The sequence below is a fragment of the Hypomesus nipponensis genome, chromosome 22 (genome assembly GCF_054491055.1).
Source record: "Hypomesus nipponensis isolate SF chromosome 22, ASM5449105v1, whole genome shotgun sequence".
Lineage (NCBI taxonomy): Eukaryota > Metazoa > Chordata > Actinopteri > Osmeriformes > Osmeridae > Hypomesus > Hypomesus nipponensis.
The window spans coordinates 9501824-9524206 of NC_140382.1; the positions used below are offsets into that span (position 1 = coordinate 9501824).

Consider the following 22383-nt stretch of genomic DNA (forward strand, 5'->3'; position numbering starts at 1 on the left):
ATGAAAATGGAGATGGACACATTTTGGGAAATTGGCAACATGTACGTCCAAGAACCGGCACCTGCCTCGTCACCCCCTCCTCTCATCTGCATTTTGCATTCCGGCACCTTCTGATTTAGAAACGAACCACTGCTTAACGGTGAAGAGACCAGGGACCTTGCACATTTTTTTAATTTTTATAAAGTTAACAAAAATGTTTATTATTTAATGTACAAACAAGATAGTTTGAAAAGCAAGAAACCTGTCATGCACTCCCCCCCCTCCCCACCTGGTTGATGGTCTTCTCCATCTGCACCAGGCCCAGGTTGGGCAGGGTGGTCTTGATGAAGTCCACAATGGTCTCCAGACTGTCGTGCTGCAGGATCAAGGGCTTGTGACTCCCCAGAAGACTCAGAGCCACCTGGACAGGACGTGACATCACCATGACACAGCAGAATCCTTTAGAGACAACCTTTCTCTTCATCATATAAACCCCAAATACATACAATTGTGTATTTCAAAAAGGTTTTTACCTTGAAAATGACCTCGGAACCCTGGAGAAACAACATGTCTAGAAAACAAAATGGAGAGAGAGGTTTCTTTAGAGAGGACCAGTCAGGACGGATTGCATTACTTGATACCACTATTCACTCCCTTACAGGTAGACACAAAGACATATACAAACATATGGATGCAGAATGCATGGGCCAGTGTTTACTGGGGGGCAGTGTTGGGTGTAACGCGTTACTGTAATTAAATTACTTATCCACTGAAAAAGTAAAGTAGGGGATTACTGTTAATTTTTAGGTAATTTAATTACAGTTACTTGTAATGTACTTGCGTTACATACAGTAAATTAATAAAACAGTTCTGTATAAATCAATATTAAATTAAAATCTAAATGTATCGTTTTAGGGTCAAAGTGAACGCTGCCTCTTTAAAATCGTTAGCTGTAGTGCAGTTGAACGGGAGATGCGAGTTTTTGCTAAACGCATGTCATAAGCATAAACGCGGGCTCTAGCGGTTTGAAGTGGAAGATTTCGGACTCGGCTGTTTTACCAAATGGAAATATTCCAAGTAATTTACCTTTTTGTCACAGGTTAACAAGAACATTAATGTAAAATGCAAGCTATGTCCTGGGGAGAAAAAACGATATGCGGCTGCGGCTAGCACAAGTAACCTACTGAAGCACCTCACAAGGCAGCATCGACGAACAGTTTTGAGTGATCCATGTTCTTCATGAAAGTTTGCACAGACTAGAAATTTACTTTGGCATCGACAGATAACACCTCAGCAACACCTGTTAAGCAGGCAAAACTTGATTTTACATCGCCAGTGCAGAAAGTGTCTGAAGGTGACCTTAAAAAAATATTGCAAACTAGATTGCAGTAAGAGATGCTACTGCTGCGTACTGTAGAATCCTGTGATGTCATGTTTAACTAAAAGTTAAGCTTTTGTGTTATGCACATATTGTTTGGTAACTAAAGATGAAAGAAGGTTACATTTGGTTACAGGTTACACGTGTTGCTAAAATGTTAAGTATTAGTAGGCTATATTTTAAAAAGCTAAAAGGCTAAACTATTCCAAGTTTGACTTGTATTTAATTATTGAAAGACTTTCCTTTCTGTTGTCTATCCAGTCAAGGTTTATAGGGATTGTAAGAAGTAATGCATTACATTACTTATTGAGTATTTAAATTACTTTTCAGACAGAGTAATTACAAAAGTAATTTAACTACAATATTGATGACGTAATTAGTAATAAATTACTTTTTTGAAGTAACTTACCCAACACTGCTGGGGGGTTAGGATGGCATGATAGAAGCACTGAGGTCAATGAAGGCATAGAATAAACAAACATAAGTAATCCAGGGTAAAGCAGAATGGAGTGTGTTTGGTTAGTGTGGGGCTGTGTGTAGTTTGGGGCTGTGTGTGGTTATGGTGGGTTTGTGTGTTGTCAAGGGAGGGGTGTGTGTGTGGTTAAGGGAGGGGTGTGTGTGGTTCAGGGAGGGTTCTGTGTGTGGGTATGGTGGAGTTGTGTGTGGTTGTTGTGTGTGTGATTAATATGGGGCTGTGTGTGTGGTTAGGATAGGAAAAGGTGATGGTGTGAAAGAGAATCCCAAACAGGCACCCACACGTACACAGACGCACATGCAGCGCTGTGCTCAGAGGAGCCTGGCGGAGCCAGTGCTCAGCTTCAGAGACGCTTCCTTCCAGTTACAAGGAAGGAGTTTAAAGGAAGGGGGTGTGGATGAAGAAAAAAAAAAACAAGCGGAGGAACACTCACCTTCAAACACGAAACGGTTCCTCAAACAACCCAACATACCAGAACTCTGATGACAGAGTAGGTGTGCGTGCCTGCCTGCGTGCAGGTGTCTGTCTGTGTGTGTGTGTCTGTGTGTGTGTGTGTGTGTGCACAGATATCTTTGAAATCTTACAAAGAGCCAAAGAATGCTGCCTTGCGGGAGGAACATATTTCAGTTGAAATGTTGGTGAACATAAGTACATGATTGCCTGCACAATGCTTACGTGTGTGTGAGAGTTTGTTAAAGTTTTTTTGTGTATATGTGTCAAGAAATGTCCCAAAGAGTCAAAGAAGGCCACAGTTTGATAGAAGCTAAGCCAGCTAAAATGACAAGATTTACAATAGACTCTCTCCCTCTCCCCCCCGCCTACCAAAGACTCGGGCCACAAACCCGAGGGGGAAGTGTGAGGCAAAGGTGGTGAGGAACCAGGGGGCAGCGTAGAGGCTGGGCCCTATCTCCTGCTGCTCCAGGTGGAGGTACAGGTCTCTGTGGTAATCATGCAGCAGCCTGGACAACTGGTACATCTGGATCTGACACACACACACACACACACAGACAGACAGCCCTCGTGTGTGTGAGAAACAGGAAGCCGTTAAACTGTGCATAAACATTTTGTTAGCGTGTGTGTGTGTGTGTGAGGTACCTGTAGTATGATCATGTCGGGCCGGTACTGCTTGCGGAGCCCCATGTCGTACATGAGGAACTTGAGCATGTAGAAGGCATCCTCCTCCTCCATGTGGAGCAGGAGGACCCCCGCCACGAAGGACAGGCCCTGGCAGTAGCCCACCTGGGGGGGGGGGGGGGGAACGTCTGTTATACTGGCTGTGCCTTGCTGTGTGTGTGTGTGTGTGCGTGTGTGCGTGCGCGCTTTGCGAGGTTGTTTGGCAGCGCTTGTGTGAACATGTGCGTGCATGTGTGTGCTTTGCTGCGAGCATGCGATTTTCTGTCGGTGTGTAAATGTGTGTGTGCTCTGGTGTATGCACGTGTGTTTTCTGTCGGTGTGTAAATGTGTGTGTGCTCTGGTGTATGCACGTGTGTTTTCTGTTGTGTGTAGACGTGTTTGTGCTCTGGTGTATGCACGTGTGTTTTGTGTTGTGTGTAGACGTGTGTGTACCTCAGGGTCAAGGAGGGAGTAAGCTTTCAGGAGGTTGTAGAGAGACAGCTGCCCCGCCCCCAGCTGAGCCTGGAAATAGGGATGTGTGGGAAACGTACGACCTGATGGAGGGGAAGGAGAAGGGGATGACAGAGAGAGAGAGAGAGAGAGAGAATGATAAAAGGGGGGAGATACATGTGGATGAGAGAGAGGAAGAGAGAACAAGATAGCAGATGATGTTTGTTGACCTGTACTATGTGATCTAGCCCTTGAGATGATATTGCTATAATTGTACTGTGCCTGGGAGCAAGAATGAAGACCATTCCTTGACTGTAACCACAGAAATATGGTTGGAACTATACACATCTGATCCTTGATTTTCTGTGTGTGTGTGTGTGTGTGGACGTAAGTTTATATTTGTGAGACAGAATGTCACACTCTGTTACCCATAGTTTTCCTTCTGGGCTTTTTGTACAAAAACACCACCTTCCATACCTGACAGCATCCTGACGGGGATTACTGAACATTCTTCACACAAAGCAACGTTAGATTGGCAGCTGTGTTGATGTGTTTAGTGTCAAAGAGCTTCCAGTCTGGTCCAGTCCACGTATGTTATTATGTGTCACTGTGAGGCAAGGTTTGAGAGAGGAGACCTGTAATGTGTGTGGTATGTTGGTGTGTGTGTGTGTGTGTGTACACATGATGTCAAAGGTCCCTGACATTTACATAGTGATCTTTATCCCCTCCCCTGCTGCAGGCACCAGGCATGTACTTTAGATGTTCCTGTGTGTGTTCCTGTGTGTGTGTTTCTGAGTGTGTGTATGTGTTCCTGTGTGTGTATGCACTGTCTGTGTGTGTTCCTGTGTGCTATATGTACTTGTGCATGTGTGTGCATGCACTATGGGCTTAAGGTTCCAGAGAAAAACACAGTGTTCTTGCTTCAGGCCCCCTCTACTTTAGAATGTGTGTTCCAGTCAACTATGTCTGTGTGTGTTTTAGTGTTGGAATGGGTCAGATTGAGTCAAAGTAGGACAGTTACTGATTTGGGGTCGTCTTGGGATGACTTTTTTTCTTCTTCACATGTGCAGTGAACATTTCTGTAACAGCGACTGTTCTCTAAGCTGGTGACATGTGGACTAAAAGAGAATCCCACGGGCCACCATACCTCACCTACACCAGTCTATACAACACCGATTGACGACATTGTCATCATTTTGTGTTCATTTTCCACCAGACATTTGGTAGCTAATACAACAAGGCTAATTACCCGGCCTGACTCAACCCCAGATTTGCACTGCATACCTGTACCCGACCCTGTTAAACGCCCCTTGTTCCAACACGAGTGTGTTTGCATGTACTTGTCTACATGTGTGTGCTGCTACGTGTGTCACCTGCTTAGTTGTCGAGGGCCAGTTGTCAAGGCCTGACCGGTTGACTTACCTACTAACCCCAACCCCTACTAACCAACCATAACCCTAACCCTGACCAGGCTTAGCCTCAAACATACCCCAACATCACCTAACGACTATGTACCTCTGGTTGAACACCAGTGAGTCAAAACACCAGAACATCTAGGGAGGGTGGAGGTGTCACAATGAGGCTCGATCTGGACTATAAGAAAGGCTTGCCTGAAGGTTGTATGGAAAGTATGTACTGTATGTGTGTGGGTCTCGTACCCAAGTCTATGAGGATGGCGTGCTGCTGTGAAGTGAGCTGTTTGAGCAGCTCTTTGTAAGGCGTGTGATTGGCTGGGGGCCGGGAGGGGACGGCCTGTCTGAGGAGGTACTGCTCCGACAGAAACTTCCAGACCTCCCCCCGATGCTGCCTTGGAACACCTGGGCATGGGGAAAGGACAGAGAATAGAGAGGAGGAGGGGGGGGGGATGCTGTGAAATAAACACTAGTGTTGCAAAACCATTGTTTTGACAGCTGTGCTGTTGCCTGTGCGCGTTAATGAGAGTGTGTGTCTGAGAGAGAGGGAGAGGCACCTACCCTGTGTAACAGCAGAGTAGATGGTCTCCGTAGGGAACTTGACCTTCGACCTTGCTGGCTTTCCCAGCATGCTCTCCCAGACCAGGGTGACCTCTTTCAGACAGGGCGTGATCTCCTCATAGTCCAGCTTCAGACGCTTGTTCTGCAGGTCACTCTCAGAGGCTGCACACACACACACACACAAAAATGTAAGCAACCTTTTGGCATGACTTGCCCACACCCAAACTGTTAAATAGGTTCAGAGTGAGAAGAGAAGGTGAGGAAACACCCACATCTCACTCCAACTCCCTTCCTCCCCTCCCCGCCTCTCTCCTCCCCTTCCCCTCCCAGGTTAACAAGGGGTGGGCACGCGCACACACAGAACAAAACAGAGAAAGGAGGTAAACCACACTCATTAACGGGAATATAGCCACACAATGAACTTGTTCAGAATGGTACCACAGCTCTGACAGATGAGATAGAGCATGGAGAGAGAGAGAGAGAGAGAGAGAGAGAGAGAGAGAGAGAGAGAGAGAGAGAGAGAGAGTGGGGTGGTTGTTGTTAGTAACAACAAGGGTGACGAGAGTGACAATAAAAGAAAGAGGGTTAGAGAGAGGGAGGGAGACAGGTAGCCAGGGCGGTGCTTATTTCAAGCACTTGCATCAATATTGGCTCACATTCTCTCAGTCAACACCCTTTTCCACTGTGTGTGCGCGCGTGCGAGTTGGCAGAGATGGGTGGAGTAATGAATCACAGGATAAAGGTATGTTTGCGCGTGTGTGCTTTGAAAGAGTGGTTTTATAAGTGACAAAAAGGTCAGGTTGAGGGCGTCACTTGATATTCAGAGACTGCCTCTGAAACCACATAAATAAGGTGACAAAACTGACACTACAACGTGTGCAGAGATTAATGTGCGTGTGTGTGTGTGTGTGTGTGAGAGAGCTTTTGTGTGTGTAAGCGCGTGTTTATTAGTAAAGGGCAGTAAGCCAAGAAATTGAATGCTTCTGTAATTGCAGGCCTGTCAAAGCACATTAATCTCTCAGAGAATAAACCCATCAACACAAAGCATGTGCAGATGACGTCTAGCTCTCTATATAGGAGGACAACAGAGATTGACATATTTCTTACCAATTGTGCTACTCCGCAAGTCAAGTCATGGTGCTTGTGTATGTGTATGTGAGAGTGTGTGTGTGTGTGTGTGTGTGCGTACCCTGTAGTTTCTGGTTCTCTCTCTCCATCCTCAGTAGCAGTATCTGCTGCAGGATAGCTTTCCTCCACAGCTCCCGGAGCTCCGCCCCGCCCCGCCTCTTCTGCTCCTCTGGGACCGCGCCCAGCGCCCCGTCCCCCCCGCCGCCGCCCCCCAGAGTGCCACGCCCCGCCTCCAGACAACAGTCTCCCCTGTCTGAGAGATGGAGGGAGGTTGTGGCCAGAGAAAGAGAGAGATGGTTTAATCCAATCTTCTTCTCTCCATTGTTCAATTGATGGAACAAAAGAGCAGGTATCATAACTAGCCGTAGTTTCTAAATATCATTAGACACCCCTCAGTAGAAGACACTCACAAACAAATACATCTCTGAACTAAACAAACACACAACCACACACACACACGTTATAAAAAACAATTTTTGCGTGACTCCACCCAAACTACAGGGTGGATCACAAAACGATCTCAAAATACCCTGTTGTTTAAAAACAACTTCTACATAGAGTCACAGGCTTTTCAACACGAACACACCTTGCAACTCTGGGAATACAATGCCTATACCTGAGAGGGGAGGTAGACAGATAGAGAGTGAAAGAGTGTGTGTGTGTGTATGAGAGAGAGAGAGAGAGAGAGAGAGAGAGAGAGAGAGAGAGAGAGAGAGAGAGAGAGAGAGAGAGAGCGCGCATGTGGTGTAGACATCAATCAGTCTGTTAAAACGCTTCAGGACACACTGAAACCAGCAGTCACTCAACAAATAATACTTCTGAAGTCAAAACGCAAACAAACACACACATCCACACGCTTATACACACACAAGTGCACATGAACACACAGAGACATATGTATAAGTATAGACAAACCCTGACTGACACGCAACGCAAACACAAGACTTACTGAAGATCGGCCTGAAAGGCGCTATGCCTGGGTGAACACAGACACACACACACACACACACACACACACACACAGTGACGCACTTGGCCACTGTGGCACCGTCCACTCCCTGTGTAAACACCCTGGCTCCGCCAAAGCCAACGCCCTTCACACACACACGCAAACTGGGTCCACACGTTCTGATGCTTTCCTGTGGCTCTGTCTGTCAAGGTCATGTTGACTGTGTCTACACAAACAAACACCTACCCACATACATTCAAGATAAAGAGTTCAAGTACTTCTAGAGAAAAGGTACTTTAAGTCTACCAACTGAGCAAGTCTAAACCTCCTCCACCTGTCAGCAACCTTGCTGAACACAGAGAGAGAGAGACAAAGAGACAGGTTTCCCAGGTTGATTAAGAGTAATGACTGACGTTGGCTATATCTTATTTAACCGTGGGCACAGTGGCAGTCTATTAGGCCACTGTGCTACACGGTTCTCTAGGGACACATCCTAACCACTAAACTACTGACCTTAAACTGCCCCCTAGTGGCTGAAATCCTACACAGCAGTCAGTAACACGGTGTGATAGTGTAAATGTATTAGTGTGTGTTTAATGGGGTTTGTGTCCATGACATGGTGTGTCATGGTGTGTAATAGAGTGTGTGTAAAGTAATGTGTGTGTGTGCAATAGTGTTTTTGTAAAAATATGTGTGTGTCTACCAGATGTGTCAGGGTTCTTCTGAGGCGTGGCCACTCGTAGGAAGATCTGCTGTCTCCAGGAGTGTCTGTGAGTGCGCAGGGGGCTGCCTCCCTCCACACACACCCCAGGCACCGACAGGGCTGCCACGTCACTGAAACACACACACACACACACCTCTGAACACCAAGCAGTCGAGATTGTATCAGCTGATTTGGAGCAGCCAACAGGATTTCAAGGGTTGTGTGTGTGTGTGTGTGTGCCCATGCAGGTGTCTGTGTGTACCTGGTCCTCATGTTAGAGGGATCATTTTCGTGGACAGGTGCCAGCAGCTTGAGGAAGTTAGGGACAGAGGAGGAGGAGCGGAGACGAGCTCGCAGCCCCCCCAGAGGACTGAGAGAGGGACGAACCAGTGACCGGAGAGGTACAGGTGAGAGAGAAGGGAGAGAGCAGGATAGTGCAGAGTGTGACAGATGAACCGAGAACACAGAGTGACTCAGCAAGAATAAGACGAGAGCAGTGGAAGGAGAGAGAGAGAAAAACAAATGCCAAGATGACAAAAGAAGGATGTAGAGCCCAAGGTAAAGGAAAACAAAAACGATAAACAGCAGTCCTTAACAGCTATCATATATAACGCTTGGGGTAAGATACACAATATGGCCAAAAGTATGTGGAGCACCCCACTAATAATGAGTTCAGGTGTTTTAGTCACACCAATTGCTCGCAGGTGCAAACAATCCAGAGCATAGCCATGGCATCTCCATAGACAAACACTGACACCACACGGGTTGTTCATGAAGAGCTCAGTGACTTACACGCTGCACTGTCATGGGAGGCCCCCGTCACCATAACAAGTCAAGTTTGTGACATTTCTGCCCTACTGCTAGAATTGTGAAGTGGAAGCGCCTATGACAAACAGCAGCCCAGACACAAAGTGGTAGACCACGCAAACTCACAGAGCGGGCTCTGCCGAGCGCGGGCGCTTGAAAAAAGCCCCGATCATCTGTGGCATCACTCGCCCCCAGAGTTCCAGACCGCCTCAGGAAGCATGACGACACCACAACCGCGGGCCGGGAGCTTCATGAAACGGCTCGACATGGCCGAGCAGCTGGCCTCACGTCCTAATCTGCCATGTGCAAGTGACGGTTGGAGTGGTGTGAAGCACGTCGCCACGGGGCCCTGGAGCGGTGGAGAGGGATGAGGCACGCTTCACTGGCTGTCAGTCTTACGCACTCATCTGGGAGTGGCGGATGACAGGAGAGCACTACCCAGAGGAATGCACAGCGGCTGCTGTGAGGTTGGGCTGTGGAGGGATAACGGGCTGGGACTGGTCCTCAGGGCTGGGGCTGCTGGGCCCCTGAGTTTCAGTGAAGGCTACTCTTAAATGATACAGAGTAGAAGAGACATTTTTAGACCTGTGCTTCCAACTTTGTGGCAACAGATTGGGGAAGGCCTTTCCCTGTTTCAAAGTGGGAGGTGACTTCACGTTTATGCCCATGGTTTTTAACACGCTTTTATGGGCGTGATGGGCAGGTTTCCACATACTTTTGGCCATAACGTTGACCAAGACACGGCAAAAAGAAGATGACTGAAAGAGGAAGAGATGAAGGTGCTCACCTCCTTGTGTTCAGACGTCCCCCAGAGGAGGGCGATGAGGGGCAGTGAGAGAGGAGGAGAGGAGAGTGGGGGGAGGACAGGTGGAGAGCTGGAGGAAGAGGAGGCTCTGAAATGTGTCTGAGCAGACAGAGAGAGAGAGAGATGTGTGCGTGAGCTGGAGACAATGAAAGAGGAAGAAACGTACAATGTAAACGTGGCCCATAAAAGGGAGAGAGATGGGGCTAATGGAAATCAGGGAAAAACAAGAGAGGCAGCAGGTTACAAGAAGAGGAAGCAGAGTCTATTCTCAGAACAGGAAGTGGACCATTCCTGACAGGAAGTGTAAATGTGTTCCTGTGGACAATGTAGGAACGCACAAAGTTCCCCATAAAGAAATACATTTGTATTTCAACCCAAATGGTGCACACTCACACACACACACACACACTTCTTACTTGCTCTGATGTGGTGAGTCGGTGCTAACAGAGTAGTGGCGGACCAGCTTGGGCTTGGTGGCGGCTGAGGGTGTGTCCTGGGTCGTGTGGTAGTGTGTGTGTGCCGGGGAGCAATCCGTCGAGGACGGGCTGGGTGGGTGGCTGAAGGTGTTGGCACGGCGACGAAAGCCCTGGCCATGGGAGTCGCAGAGCGGAGAGAGGGATGAAGAGGAGATGGAGAGAGCGGTGTCCAGAAGCTTCAGGTCTCCAGTGGAGTTGTGAGACCTGCCAAGGACAACAATGTAGGAACCAGGATTATTAAGTACGCACTTCATGGCAACCATGCTGTGTGTGTGTGTGTGTGTACCTGAGGGGGGAGCTGGGGGGCAGTGGGTCCTCATGACTGCTGCTGGTGATGGTGGATGAGGAGGAGCAGATGTCTTCCTCACTGTTCTCTCTCACACTCTTTGACCTGCTGCTGCCCTGCTTAAACACACACACACACACGTTACATACACAAACACATCACACAGACATCACAAACGCAGCATGACACATGTCAACACAAACACTAGTTTTAAATGTTTCTGCAAACATACCCATCACCCTCCCCTTCTCGATGCTCCCCTCCCCCTTACCTTCCAGATGCCCTCCAGGGACTCGGTGAGGGAGCGCTTGGCTCTGCTCTTAAACTGCTCCAGACGCTGACGACTGTTGCTCTGCTGAGACTCAACTGCTAGGGCATGCTCCTCACATACCTGCACACACACAATTCACTCACACCACGTAGGGACATGACACACACACACACCACGGAGGGACACAATATACACAGAACAGAGGGACACACCACACAGACACACAAAAACACACAGACATGGACACACAAACACCATTGACGCACACAGAAAAATGACTAACGACAGCGGGAGGAGGGAGAAAAGAGGAGGGAGAAAGGGGGCAGAGTAGAGGGGGAGAAGGGCCACACTGATCGGGAGGGAGACAGACAGACTGGAGACAGACAGACTGGAGGGAGACTAGAGGGAGGGAGACTGGAGGGAGAGACTGGAGGGAGGGAGACTGGAGGGAGAGAGACTAGAGGGAGGGAGACAGACTGGAGGGAGAGAGACTGGAAGGAGGGAGACTGGAGGGAGGAAGACTAGAGGGAGGGAGACTGGAGGGAGGGAGACTGGAGGGAGGGAGACTGGAGGGACAGAGACTAGAGGGAGGGAGACTAGAGGGAGAGAGACTGGAGGGATAGAGACTGGAGGGAGAGAGACTGGTGGGATAGAGACTGGAGGGAGAGAGACTAGAGGGAGGGAGACAGACTGGAGGGAGAGAGACTGGAAGGAGGGAGACTGGAGGGAGGGAGACTAGAGGGAGGGAGACAGACTGGAGGGAGAGAGACTGGAAGGAGGGAGACTGGAGGGAGGGAGACTGGAGGGAGGGAGACTAGAGCGAGGGAGACAGGAGGGAGGGAGACTGGAGGGAGGGAGACTGGAGGGAGAGAGACTGGAGGGAGGGAGGGAGACTGGAGGGAGGGAGACTGGAGGGAGAGACTGGAGGGAGACAGACTGGAGGGAGGGAGACTGAAGGGATAGAGACTAAAGGGAGGGAGACTGGATGGAGGGAGACTGGTGGGATAGAGACTAGAGGGAGAGAGACTGGAGGGATAGAGACTGGAGGGATAGAGACTAGAGGGAGGGAGACTGGAGGGATAGAGACTGGAGGGATAGAGACTAGAGGGAGGGAGACTGGAGGGATAGAGACTAGAGGGAGAGAGACTGGAGGGATAGAGACTGGAGGGATAGAGACTAGAGGGAGGGAGACTGGAGGGAGGGAGACTAGAGGGAGACAAGAGGGAGACTAGAGGGAGGGAGACTGGAGGGAGGGAGGGAGGGAGGGAGGGAGGGGGGCTAGAGGGAGGGAGACTGGAGGGAGACTGGAGGGAGAGAGACTGGAGGGAGGGAGACTGGAGGGAGACGAGAGTGAGACTAGAGGGAGAGAGACTGGAGGGAGGGAGACTAGAGGGAGGGAGACTGGAGGGAGGGAGACTGGAGGGAGACGAGAGTGAGACTAGAGGGAGAGAGACTGGAGGGAGGGAGACTAGAGGGAGGGAGACTGGAGGGAGGGAGACTGGAGGAACCTTGTTGCTGCTCCCAGACTGTCTGTGTTGGTGAGTCTTCTGTTTCTCCTCATAAAGGGCCCTCAGACTGGACACGACCAGCTCGTTCTCCTCCTGGTCGCTCTTAGGACGAGCCCTCTGTGCACGCACAAATATGAGAGAGAGGTATGAGAACGTCGGTGGTTGGAATCCCTGCAGTTCTTTCTCTACACCACTGTAACCTCTCAGAAGATGTTAATATAGCCAGAGTGTGTGTAGGAAAGGGTTCTCATGAGACAGGGAGCATTCCACATGTAACATTCCCTTGTCGGCCCCAGCAGGCCGTGCTTCCTGTTTGAAATCCAACGTCTTTATTGATTGTAGGATAAGTGAGTGAATGACACGTGCTGTTCTCAACTCTAGAGATGTGGACCAGCAGGTTCTCATACTGAAACCCTCTGTATGGCTCTTAGCACGCCTGGCTGTCTCTACCTGCCTACCTGCCCCCCTAGCACACAGCCTCACCATGGTGTTCTCAAACACGGACGCTTGCTCCTGGTTCTCCAGGACAGCCAGATGGCGCTGTAGCTCCAGTTTGGCTTTAGATGGGTGCAGACCTGAAGAAACACACACACACACACATTCAGAAAACATGTATTCACACACCAACAGACAACAATACAATTAGGTTTTTATTGTTTTGCTTTGATTAGTGTTAACGGATTTGCTTTTTGCCGTTGTCCAGTCTATGGCAAAACACTGTTTCATCATGTCAATAAAGCCCCGTGTAGACTGGTGGTACTGGAGAGACTGAGGTGAGGGTGACTCGTGACACTGTGAACTTCTAGTACAGGCAAGTTCAGTGGGATGACGGGGGAGTTGATTAGATCATCATTTAGCGAGTGTGAGAGCTACATACAATGGAGATGACTCAGATAATGTTATGTTTATGAACTATACATCCACCATGAAGCAATAACTCAGCTGTGGATTCAAGCACCTTCAAGGTACATTGCATTGCAGTTTCAAAAACGAAAGGCCTTATTTTACTCTTCTAGATTTCACAAACTTTCTAAGATTTTCAAGGCCTGTGGGAACCCTGTCAGTGATAGTTTTTTTTGTTTGTTGATGTTTTGGAGATTACTTATTCCCCCCCCCCCCCCTGACTTTTTGCCATGTAAACATGAAGTTTCCTTGACTTTCCAGGTCAATGTTTCTTTCCCTGACTTTCCTGGTTTTCCTATGACCGTGGGAACCCTAACAGTTAAGTAATGGTTAGGGTTAGGTGTGGTTAGTTAGGTTTAGAGTTAGGTGGGGGTTTGAGCTAGTTAGATGGTGATTCGATTTAGTTTGTGGTTAGGTGGTGGTTTGGGGTTAGGTGTTGGTGCTTAGTTGGGTGAAGTAGAGGCGGGGTGGGTTGGAGTTGGTGGCTGGTAAAGGTGGTGGTTATCTACCTTCAATCCTCTCACACAGCCTGTGGAGCACATGAATGGGACAGGCCTCACACTGCAAGCTCTGGGTCCTCACAGTCTGCTGCAGGGAGGCCACAGAGAACGCCTGCTTCAACGTCAGCATGATCTCATCCACCTGGGATAGGAGGAGGAGCAGGAGACCTGCTCAGTCAACATAACTAGTTGTTCATCCATCCACCTATTCCAGAAGAGAAGCTTCCACAGCCCCTTCTAAATAACACCCCACTCAATCTGCCCATGGAAAACACAAACAATTTATCAATCCACATCATCCCTCTATCCCTTATCCTTCTCTTCTACTTCCATCCCTTTCTCCTACCCTCATCTCTCTCCAACCTTCCATCCTTCATCTCCCACTCACCTTTATCTTCTCCTATTCTTCATTCCCCTCCCTCTCCCTCTCTCCATCCCTCTCCCTCTCTCCATCCCTCTCCCACCCTCCATCCCTCTCCCACCTTCCATCCCTCTCCCACCTTCCATCCCTCTCCCTCCATCCATCCCTCTCTCACCCTCTCCCTCTCCATCCCTCTCCCTCTCTCCATCCCTCTCCCACCTTCCATCCCTCTCCCACCCTCCATCTCCATCCCGCTCACCCACCAGGGCCTCATCAGTGCACTGGAAGACGTAGCAGACAAAGTGGCAGCTGCCTCCCTCCACAGTCTCCCTGCAGATGAAGCCAAAGTGATCTACATGCCGGATACCCTGGAAAGGCAGAGATGGGCAGGGAGATACGACTTGCATTGTTATCATGGTAAAGGTATGCCTTACAAGATTAGAAAATGACCCAGACACAAGTCTCCTTTACAGGTCTAGCAAACAACCACAGACATCCGCCTGCGCACACGCGCATGCGACACCCACCTGTGAGCAGAAGGATATCTCTCTGAAGCTCTTCTCTATGGAGACCTTCTTGGTGTCTGGACTGACCAGGAAGATCTGACACCTTCCCACCTTAAACACAGACAAGCATCGCTCTCTTGGGTTAGTTTAGAGTTCTAGAGAGGTTCTGGAGCCAGTCCTCTCCGTTTCCAGTCCACCTCATGCAGCTCTCTGTTCTAGTGTTCTACGTCAGTGAAATATGTGACAAAGATTTTTTTTTTTTTTAAGACAATGTAAATATGAGAACAGTTCAATTTCCTCTTTTTATGTGGATGCCCTCCCCATATCCCTCCACTCCTCCATCATTTCTTTATCTCCAGGGAAGTCCCCTTCAATCAGCTGATCCGCGGGGCTTTCCAATTTCATCACCTCAAACTGCCCTTTTTATCTGTTCTGATCCCCTCTGAATGAGGTCATGGCGCGTGTCATGCTAACCCTAACAACAGCAGGATGTGTTAGATCATCTTTGCTGACGAGGACATCTCCCTACTCGGTTTCCTGTGCCAGTGCTGACCACTTCCTGCCTGTATAGTAACCTGGAAGGCAGGAGTTGGCAGAGAGGGTCTCAAAAGGTCACAGAGGTCATATGTGTCAGATATCTGAGTTTCTGCCTCTGTGTATTTGTGTGTAAGGTTATGCTTCTATCTGGAGTAATGTAAAAGTGCTTAGTCATAACTCCAGAGGCCTTGAGGATACCACTCTCTCTCCTCGTTAAATAAGAATACAAAGTCAGCAGTACAGATCAAATATGTGAGTCAGTGTGTGTGTGTGATTGAGTAGATCTCCCACCATGAACAGCATGGTCCTGTTCTCCTGCAGGCTGGTTGGCTGCACCCCGACAGCTTGCGTGTGTGAGTCGGACGAGGAGGAAGAGGAGTGGATTTCTGGTGACAAGCCATTCTCGTCCAAGGCCTGCAGACAGGGGAAGCTGGGGTCTCGTTTGAACAGCACCGGCCTCCGACCACCGGGGGGGCTGTCTGTTCCTTCATTACCCAGTCCCGTGATTCCGCCAACAGTCCCATTTTGGAATGCCAGAGCCCTGCGCAATCCCCCGACCAATCCTCCACCTCCTTTAGGCCCCGCCCCGCTTGCCCGTGACTGGCCAAACTTTTCGATGCATTCATCGATCAGAGCGGGCGGGGCCTTCTTGTGAGCGACGCTCACGCGGCCGCAGAACAGTACCTCAAACCTCTTGGCGAAAGTGGTTGCTGTAGCGACTGCGTTTGTTGGCACGGAGGTCGCCGTGGCAACCAAGGACGATGAGGTGCATGTTTCGGAACTGCTACCCTTGGAAGCATCAGAAGGGTGGTTGGTTGTGTCTGTGATGTCATCATTGCGCGCCGAGCTCTTACCAGCCTGCCGTAGCGTACTGATGATCTCAGGGACCTGGAAGAAGGTGGTAGAATGGAGGAGGAAGACACGGACAAAAAGAGAGATTTGTGAACTAGACACAAAACCCAACACCACATAGCCCACTGCTGCTGCTGTTAACCAACTATAATGAGGTCTTTATGGTTGCAAATCTCCTGCTAATTGGCTGGGAGACAACGTCACCCACAGCTGCACAGCCACGGCCTGTATAAGGTGTGTTCTGTGTACTTCTAAGTTATAGGGGGAAAAAGTGGCTCAGCTGGAAATGTCAGATGTGCAAGAGAGAGAGAGAGGAAAGGGGAGGGGATAAGAGGGATAGAGCGAGAGTGAGGCAATCTTCAGTAGTCCAAAATGTGCTCCTCAAACTGTAGATTGTTGAACATTGACCACCGCGAGCTTGGTCATTTTCCAATTCCTAATCTAGAATATCAGAAGGTTGGTGTGTGTGTGTGTGTGTATTTTCTGGTGGTGTGAGCTATGAGGAGACCTGAATCCTCACATACGTATTCAGTCCCAGGCTTATGACTTGTGCGCACACACTGTAGAAATCACATCACAGAGATTTGGAAGGATTTTTGACATTCCAGCAAACAAGTTTAAACTACAGGCCGTATAATAATTCGCCAAGTTGTCTTTTGTGGAAAACTTGAACAGCTTCCAAGAACTGGCAAGTGGTAACAGTACCAACACTGAGATGACAGAAATAAGTCACATCTGAATGCATCCCTCAAGAAAGAGAGAGAAAGAGAGGAAAGGGAGAGAGTGTGTGTAATACTTGTGGTGTCTGACCTAACCATCCAGTGGTTTGGCTGTTGTGAGGCAGCAGAATGTTCAAGTCCTGCTGGGTCTTGTCTGGGTGTGATTCTGTTGTGTCCCAGTTTACCTTCAGGATCATCTCTACCAGGATAACACCCTGATCTGAAGATATAGCCTAGTACTACTAGCTGACTGGAGATGACTTGTCTAAATCCAGATCCGAGTTTGGGTCTAACTCTGTGTCTAGAACTAGAGTAGAGCTTTTCATTAAGAACCAAGTGCTCACTCAAACAACAAACATTATGCACATACTTACACTCATAATGAACTAGTCAAGGCAGAGGCCTGATCTCTGATATTAGAACTAAATGATCATGTTTAATTTGCTGCTAGTTAGTTGCTTATGTTTGAGCCAGCGTGTGTGCGTGAGTGTTTGGTCTTTCAGGGTTTCCTGCAGAAATGTGTTAGTCAAGGTGGTAGGGTGAGATTTGCTGATGGACGGGGTGTGTGTGTGTGTGGGGGGGGGGGGGGGTGGTTCTCCTCCAAAAACGAAGTTCTCTAGAGCAGTGGTTCTCAACCCTGGTCCTCAAGTACCCCCTGTCATGCATGTTTTAGATGTTTCCTTGTTCCAACACACCTGATTCAAATGAATGGTCGTTAGCAAGCTTCTGCATAACTAGATAACAACCCATTCATTTGAATCAAGTGTGTTGGAGCAGGGAAACATCATGCAGGACAGGGGGTACTTGAGGACCAGGGTTGAGAACCACTGCTCTAGAGAAAGAAGACTGCCATTGGAATGAAAGGGAGAAAACTGGCAGAGAAAACTTGCGGAAACACAGCGAATATCGCTAAAAAACAACGTAGTCAAGGCGGCAGGCGTGTGTTGTTAAGGCAGCCGCCTTAACTGCCAAGTGCTGCAGGAAACCCTGGTCTTTCCTAGAAACAACTGTCACACTTTAACTAGGTTGTAATGTGACAATGCTCATTTGAGCCGTATACTCTATGAGCAAACATGCTTTTGAGGGAGGTGAATACAGGGGTTGATCAGAAGTAGAAAGTTAGTTTGGGCCTAACAAAGCTCAGGGAGTTTAGTTTGCTTATGAATAGGTTAGGGTTAGGCCAATGCAGTGTGATCTGCAAGACTCATTCATGCATGGTAGCCTTGAGCCTGACAGTGAATGTCCAGATGTGAAAAATAGACTGTCTAGCTAGGGGTGTAACAACACACTCAGCTTACGATTTGATATCACAATACTAAATATTGCCACCTCCCCTTGAGTCCTACCACACCAGCTTCTTCTTTCCCGTCTACCAACCTGCATTAAACCTACATTTGGCTTCCATCTCTTGGACTCTTTCTCATTACAACATGTGCTTCGAAGTCAGTTTAAAGCCAAGCTAATGGTGCAAGTTGCAACACAAACCATACATCCATACCTACTGAAAAGTTGATAACCTCTCTTTCCCTAATTCAGTCTTTTCTTATTTCTCTGTCAATATCTTGGTTAGGCAATGTCTTACAGCATCCCCTCTTTCCGGAAAACCCTGACCCTGGGAACAGAGGGATCTAAGCAGAAGACTTCCTCCTTTGTCTTTCTTTCACAAAATGATCTTGCCTCAGCCGGCCCTCCCTTCCTCACTCTATTGCAACTCTCTTCATCCCTCACTACAGCACCATGCCACACTCAGATACTAGCCTTAATGGTACCTTTCTGCCTTTACCTATGCTACCTTTCTTCACCTCATCCTCTCACATTTTACCACCTTCTCCTTCCTCCTCTCTTTGATGAATGTATTCTGCCATTGTGGAACAGAAATGGTGGAGTACTAGGATGATGACAGGAGGAGAGAAAGATATAGGCATCTTTTCCTCCTACTCCGACAAGTATCTCCTGATCTTCCAGATGTTGTAGGTGAATCTACAAGACCGGGAGCTGCAGCAATGTGGGCAGTGAGGGTGAGCTTGTCATCCATGGTAACCCCGAGGTTCCTTTTTTTTTACCATGAGCTACATTTTGTCAGCCAAAAACTTTGTTCGCACTGGAAATAATCAAACAGTTACTGACACTGTAGCTGGAACAGGAAGGTAGCTGGGCAAAAAAAAAAGGTGTGTTAGAGTGTGGTGAAAATGACAGCAGTGTCTGTGTGTATCCTCTGGTTGAGGAACAGATACATCTAAACCACCTAACAGGCAGGGAAGTGGCACAAACAGAGAAGCTGAAACACACTTGCACCCACGGCTGTGCAAGGTCAGAAAACACAAAACAAACACCAATCGAGTGGTTATCAGAGAACATGCGTTTACCGCTCCCTATTTCTTTACTACTTTCTCACCATCATACCGCCCTTCTTCACCCATTCTCCCTCTAATTGCATTGCCGTATCATTACAGCGGCTCTGCTTCAAAGGTTTGTTAAAAGTAAGGCACACATACAAACGTCGCAGCTGTACCTGTCGTTCCCAAAGACTGATCAGTGGATCTCACCTAGAATCGAGGCCTGCCTCACAGACATCTCCGCCTGGATGACCAAGCACCACCTCCAGCTCAACCTCGCCAAAACAGAACTTCTCATCATCCCAGCCAAACCCTCCACCTCCGACAATCTCTCAATCACCCTGGAAGCTGCGACGTGGACCCCTTCATCCTCTGCCAGGAACCTCGGGGTTACCATGGATGACAAGCTCACCCTCACTGCCCACATTGCTGCAGTCTCCCGGTCGTGTAGATTCACCCTCTACAACATCTCGAAGATCAGGAGATACCTGTCTGACCATTCAACCCAACTCCTAGTCCAAGCACTGGTCCTCTCCAAGTTGGACTACTGCAACTTGCTTCTCACCGGTCTCTCAGCATGCGCAACCCGCCCTCTCCAGAGGATTCAGAGCGAAGGATATTACTTATTTCAACCTACCCAGACGCTCCCATGTTACCCCGCTTTTCATCTCCCTCCACTGGCTACCCATCACGGTCCGCATCAGATTCAAAACCCTGGTACTGACCTTCCAAGCGGTGAACAGGACTGCACCCGACTACATCCAGTCTCCCATCTAGCCTTACACCCCCACCCGCCACCTACTGTCTTCTTCAAGAATGCCCGCTCCCAACCCAAGCTCTTCTCCTGTCTGGCCCCCCAATGGTGGAATCATCTCCCCACCTCCATCAGAGATACTGACTGTCTCTCCACCTTCAAGAAAAAGGCTAAAGACGCACTTGTTCCGGGAGTACAACGGCACTTAAGAAGGATTTGTTTCCTTATTTCCTCCAGGAACACAATTATTGAGGGACTTGATGCACTTTGGTTAGTTGTAACTGATTTAACTTTCCTCCAGGTACACTCTGGGCACTTTTGAGGATCATGTTGTTTAATTGTAACTTGTTTAACTAAATTTTCTTCTGGTTCTACCCATTCCCTATTATTTGCTTTTCACAATGTATGCGTCTTGTTTTAGCTACCTACATTGTTTTGGGGCTATCTCGTCATTTATGATCATTGACCTATGCACCTTTTGCTCTTTCTTGTAAGTCGCTTTGGATAAAAGCATCTGCTAAATGCAATGTGTCTGCTCTTTGACATGTCACAGAGAAATGGTGCACACACAAATTCTTTATACCAATGAGAAATCAGCAAGAACAGATGGGACGGTGGGATGAATGGAGTGAAGGAAGAAGGAGAGTTAGGAGGAAGGTAGGATGAATAGATTGAGAGTGGGAGAAGACCAGAGAAGGAAGGTCTAACTGAGGGAGACAGACACAGTCCAAGACAGTGATGTCACTACTTTCACAGAATCCTCAAGACTAGCTTGAAGATGGTGGCTGGCTCATTGAAATGTGATCACACACATGCACACAGGGGGAGAGAAAGAGATTCAAGGGTTGTTGTCTGATCGTGAACTAAAGTGAATACCAAGTGGGGAGCATGATAGACCAGACCTCTTGCCTATCTAATCTTAAAGGGATTATTGAACTGGTTGAGTCAGACCTCGGGTTGGTATTAGTGAACAAAGACCAGGAATAGCAACTACCCACAACACATACTACACCTTAGACAGCCAGACCGCCACAAACACAGTGACCTACTGTACCATAGTTAACCACAAACAATTAAGATACCTCTCTCTCTCTCTCTCTCTCTCTCTCTCTCTCTCTCTCTCTCTCTCTCTCTCTCTCTCTCTCTCTCTCTCTCTCTCTCTTCCCTGGTTTAATGCTCTGTTTTTGAAAAACTGGGGAGTGACACAGTGTCACATGAGCTGAGGTGGAAGGTGGTATAAAAATGTTTTAAACGCATGCGGGAGGGCGAGAGAAGGGGGGGGGGGAGAGAGTGTGTGTGTGACTAATACGGTACACAGACTGGTACTCCTTCAAATCCAGAAGTGCAGTTCTGGCAAGCATACAATGGACTGGAGGTGACACCACCATTACTCACACACTCACACACTGTGTATGTTTAGAGAAAAACGAAGCAGAATGTTCATGTAACTAATGTCACCCCAGGTATTCAGAACACACTGGCAGGATAGTAAGATAGTTTGTTGTTATCAGTGTTCTTTGTCATTTTCTGAGGAACAGCAGATTCCTTCCCTGACCTCAGCAATATTGCAACATTGTTACAAACCTTGACATGATGCCTATCAAACATGTCACCTCCCACACAATCCAGCATACACACTGAACACTGCTAATGTAACAACAAAAAAACACATGTGATGTTGGAACAGACACAGGCTCTCATTACACACAATACAATCATTAACACATTCATCATTTAGTTCAGTGAAAGGTAATTAACCTGCACACAATACGTCACTGTCCTTCACTTTCCTTTTCTCAATACTTGTGTGAAGTAAAACTTGAATTCTTACACACAGACTGGCGGCTTGTCATTTTGAGTTTCACACTCATTTTATCAAGAAAACAATGTGCAGACAGTGCGTTGTAATGTATCAGATACTATCAAATGTATTTTGAACATCACTGACTTGGTAAGAAAGTGTACAACGAGAGCATTTGACCGTTTCCATATTGACGTCTGAAGTTAACAATCACCACTGTACTACTAGTACTGTACTGTAGATTAGGCAGCAACGCATCATAAGACTACACCCAATAAACAATATGCCCTGGATGTAACGCTGAAATGACAATGTTTTTACTGTGTTACAATGCAACCAAACAGCTTCAATCAATGTAGCGTTAATTTGTTTTTTATATTCTCAAAAAGTTTATAACCTACCCAGTTAGCTATTGTGGCTACAACTAGCTGGTTGCTTGCTTTGCTTGATTGATACTGTATTCCCATTCCATGCTAGCTAGCCAGATATTGCTACTACAGTAGTAGCTAACGTTAGCTTGCTAATATATTACAAAACTTCAACTTTTAGTACACTTACAGCTTTTGGTTCCGTCTTGACATTGAACAAGTTGAGTTTTTGGAGACGCGCTCTCATCCCATCCGCCATAAACTTTCCTAAGAGTGTAAGGAGCTACTGTTTAGGTATTCCGCCGTTGAAGGAACGGTTTAGTGAGTAGCCCTTTCAGTGGGAAGTTGACACCCCTTCCTCGCTCGAGCCTGGCTTTAGACAGAAGAAACCGCTGTCTAAGAGGCGCGCGACTCCATGTGTCAAACCATCCAACGAGTTTGATAC

At 48.0% G+C, this 22383-nt stretch overlaps 1 protein-coding gene across 5 annotated transcripts in view; it reads right to left on the bottom strand.

The window, feature by feature from the left end:
* tbc1d1 (TBC1 (tre-2/USP6, BUB2, cdc16) domain family, member 1) overlaps positions 1-22383 on the bottom strand; it is a 28356-nt gene that overhangs the window by 2681 nt on the left and 3292 nt on the right. The window contains exons 1-21 of one of the 5 annotated variants that reach the window (XM_084686641.1): positions 22129-22317; positions 15400-15996; positions 14593-14682; positions 14329-14433; positions 13714-13846; positions 12785-12876; positions 12302-12418; positions 10794-10913; positions 10523-10641; positions 10177-10440; positions 9743-9859; positions 8411-8518; positions 8149-8279; positions 6558-6749; positions 5369-5530; positions 5054-5212; positions 3399-3499; positions 2928-3071; positions 2655-2814; positions 513-550; positions 269-400 (exon numbers count right to left, since the gene is read on the bottom strand). In XM_084686641.1, coding sequence (XP_084542767.1) covers positions 269-400; positions 513-550; positions 2655-2814; positions 2928-3071; positions 3399-3499; positions 5054-5212; positions 5369-5530; positions 6558-6749; positions 8149-8279; positions 8411-8518; positions 9743-9859; positions 10177-10440; positions 10523-10641; positions 10794-10913; positions 12302-12418; positions 12785-12876; positions 13714-13846; positions 14329-14433; positions 14593-14682; positions 15400-15996; positions 22129-22197 — 3150 coding nt within the window. In that variant the 5' untranslated portion in view covers positions 22198-22317. Of the gene's footprint in view, positions 1-268; positions 401-512; positions 551-2654; positions 2815-2927; positions 3072-3398; positions 3500-5053; positions 5213-5368; positions 5531-6557; positions 6750-8148; positions 8280-8410; positions 8519-9742; positions 9860-10176; positions 10441-10522; positions 10642-10793; positions 10914-12301; positions 12419-12784; positions 12877-13713; positions 13847-14328; positions 14434-14592; positions 14683-15399; positions 15997-22128; positions 22318-22383 lie in introns of those variants that run through there. The other 4 variants (XM_084686638.1, XM_084686637.1, XM_084686639.1 and 1 more) reach the window with 4 other exon arrangements.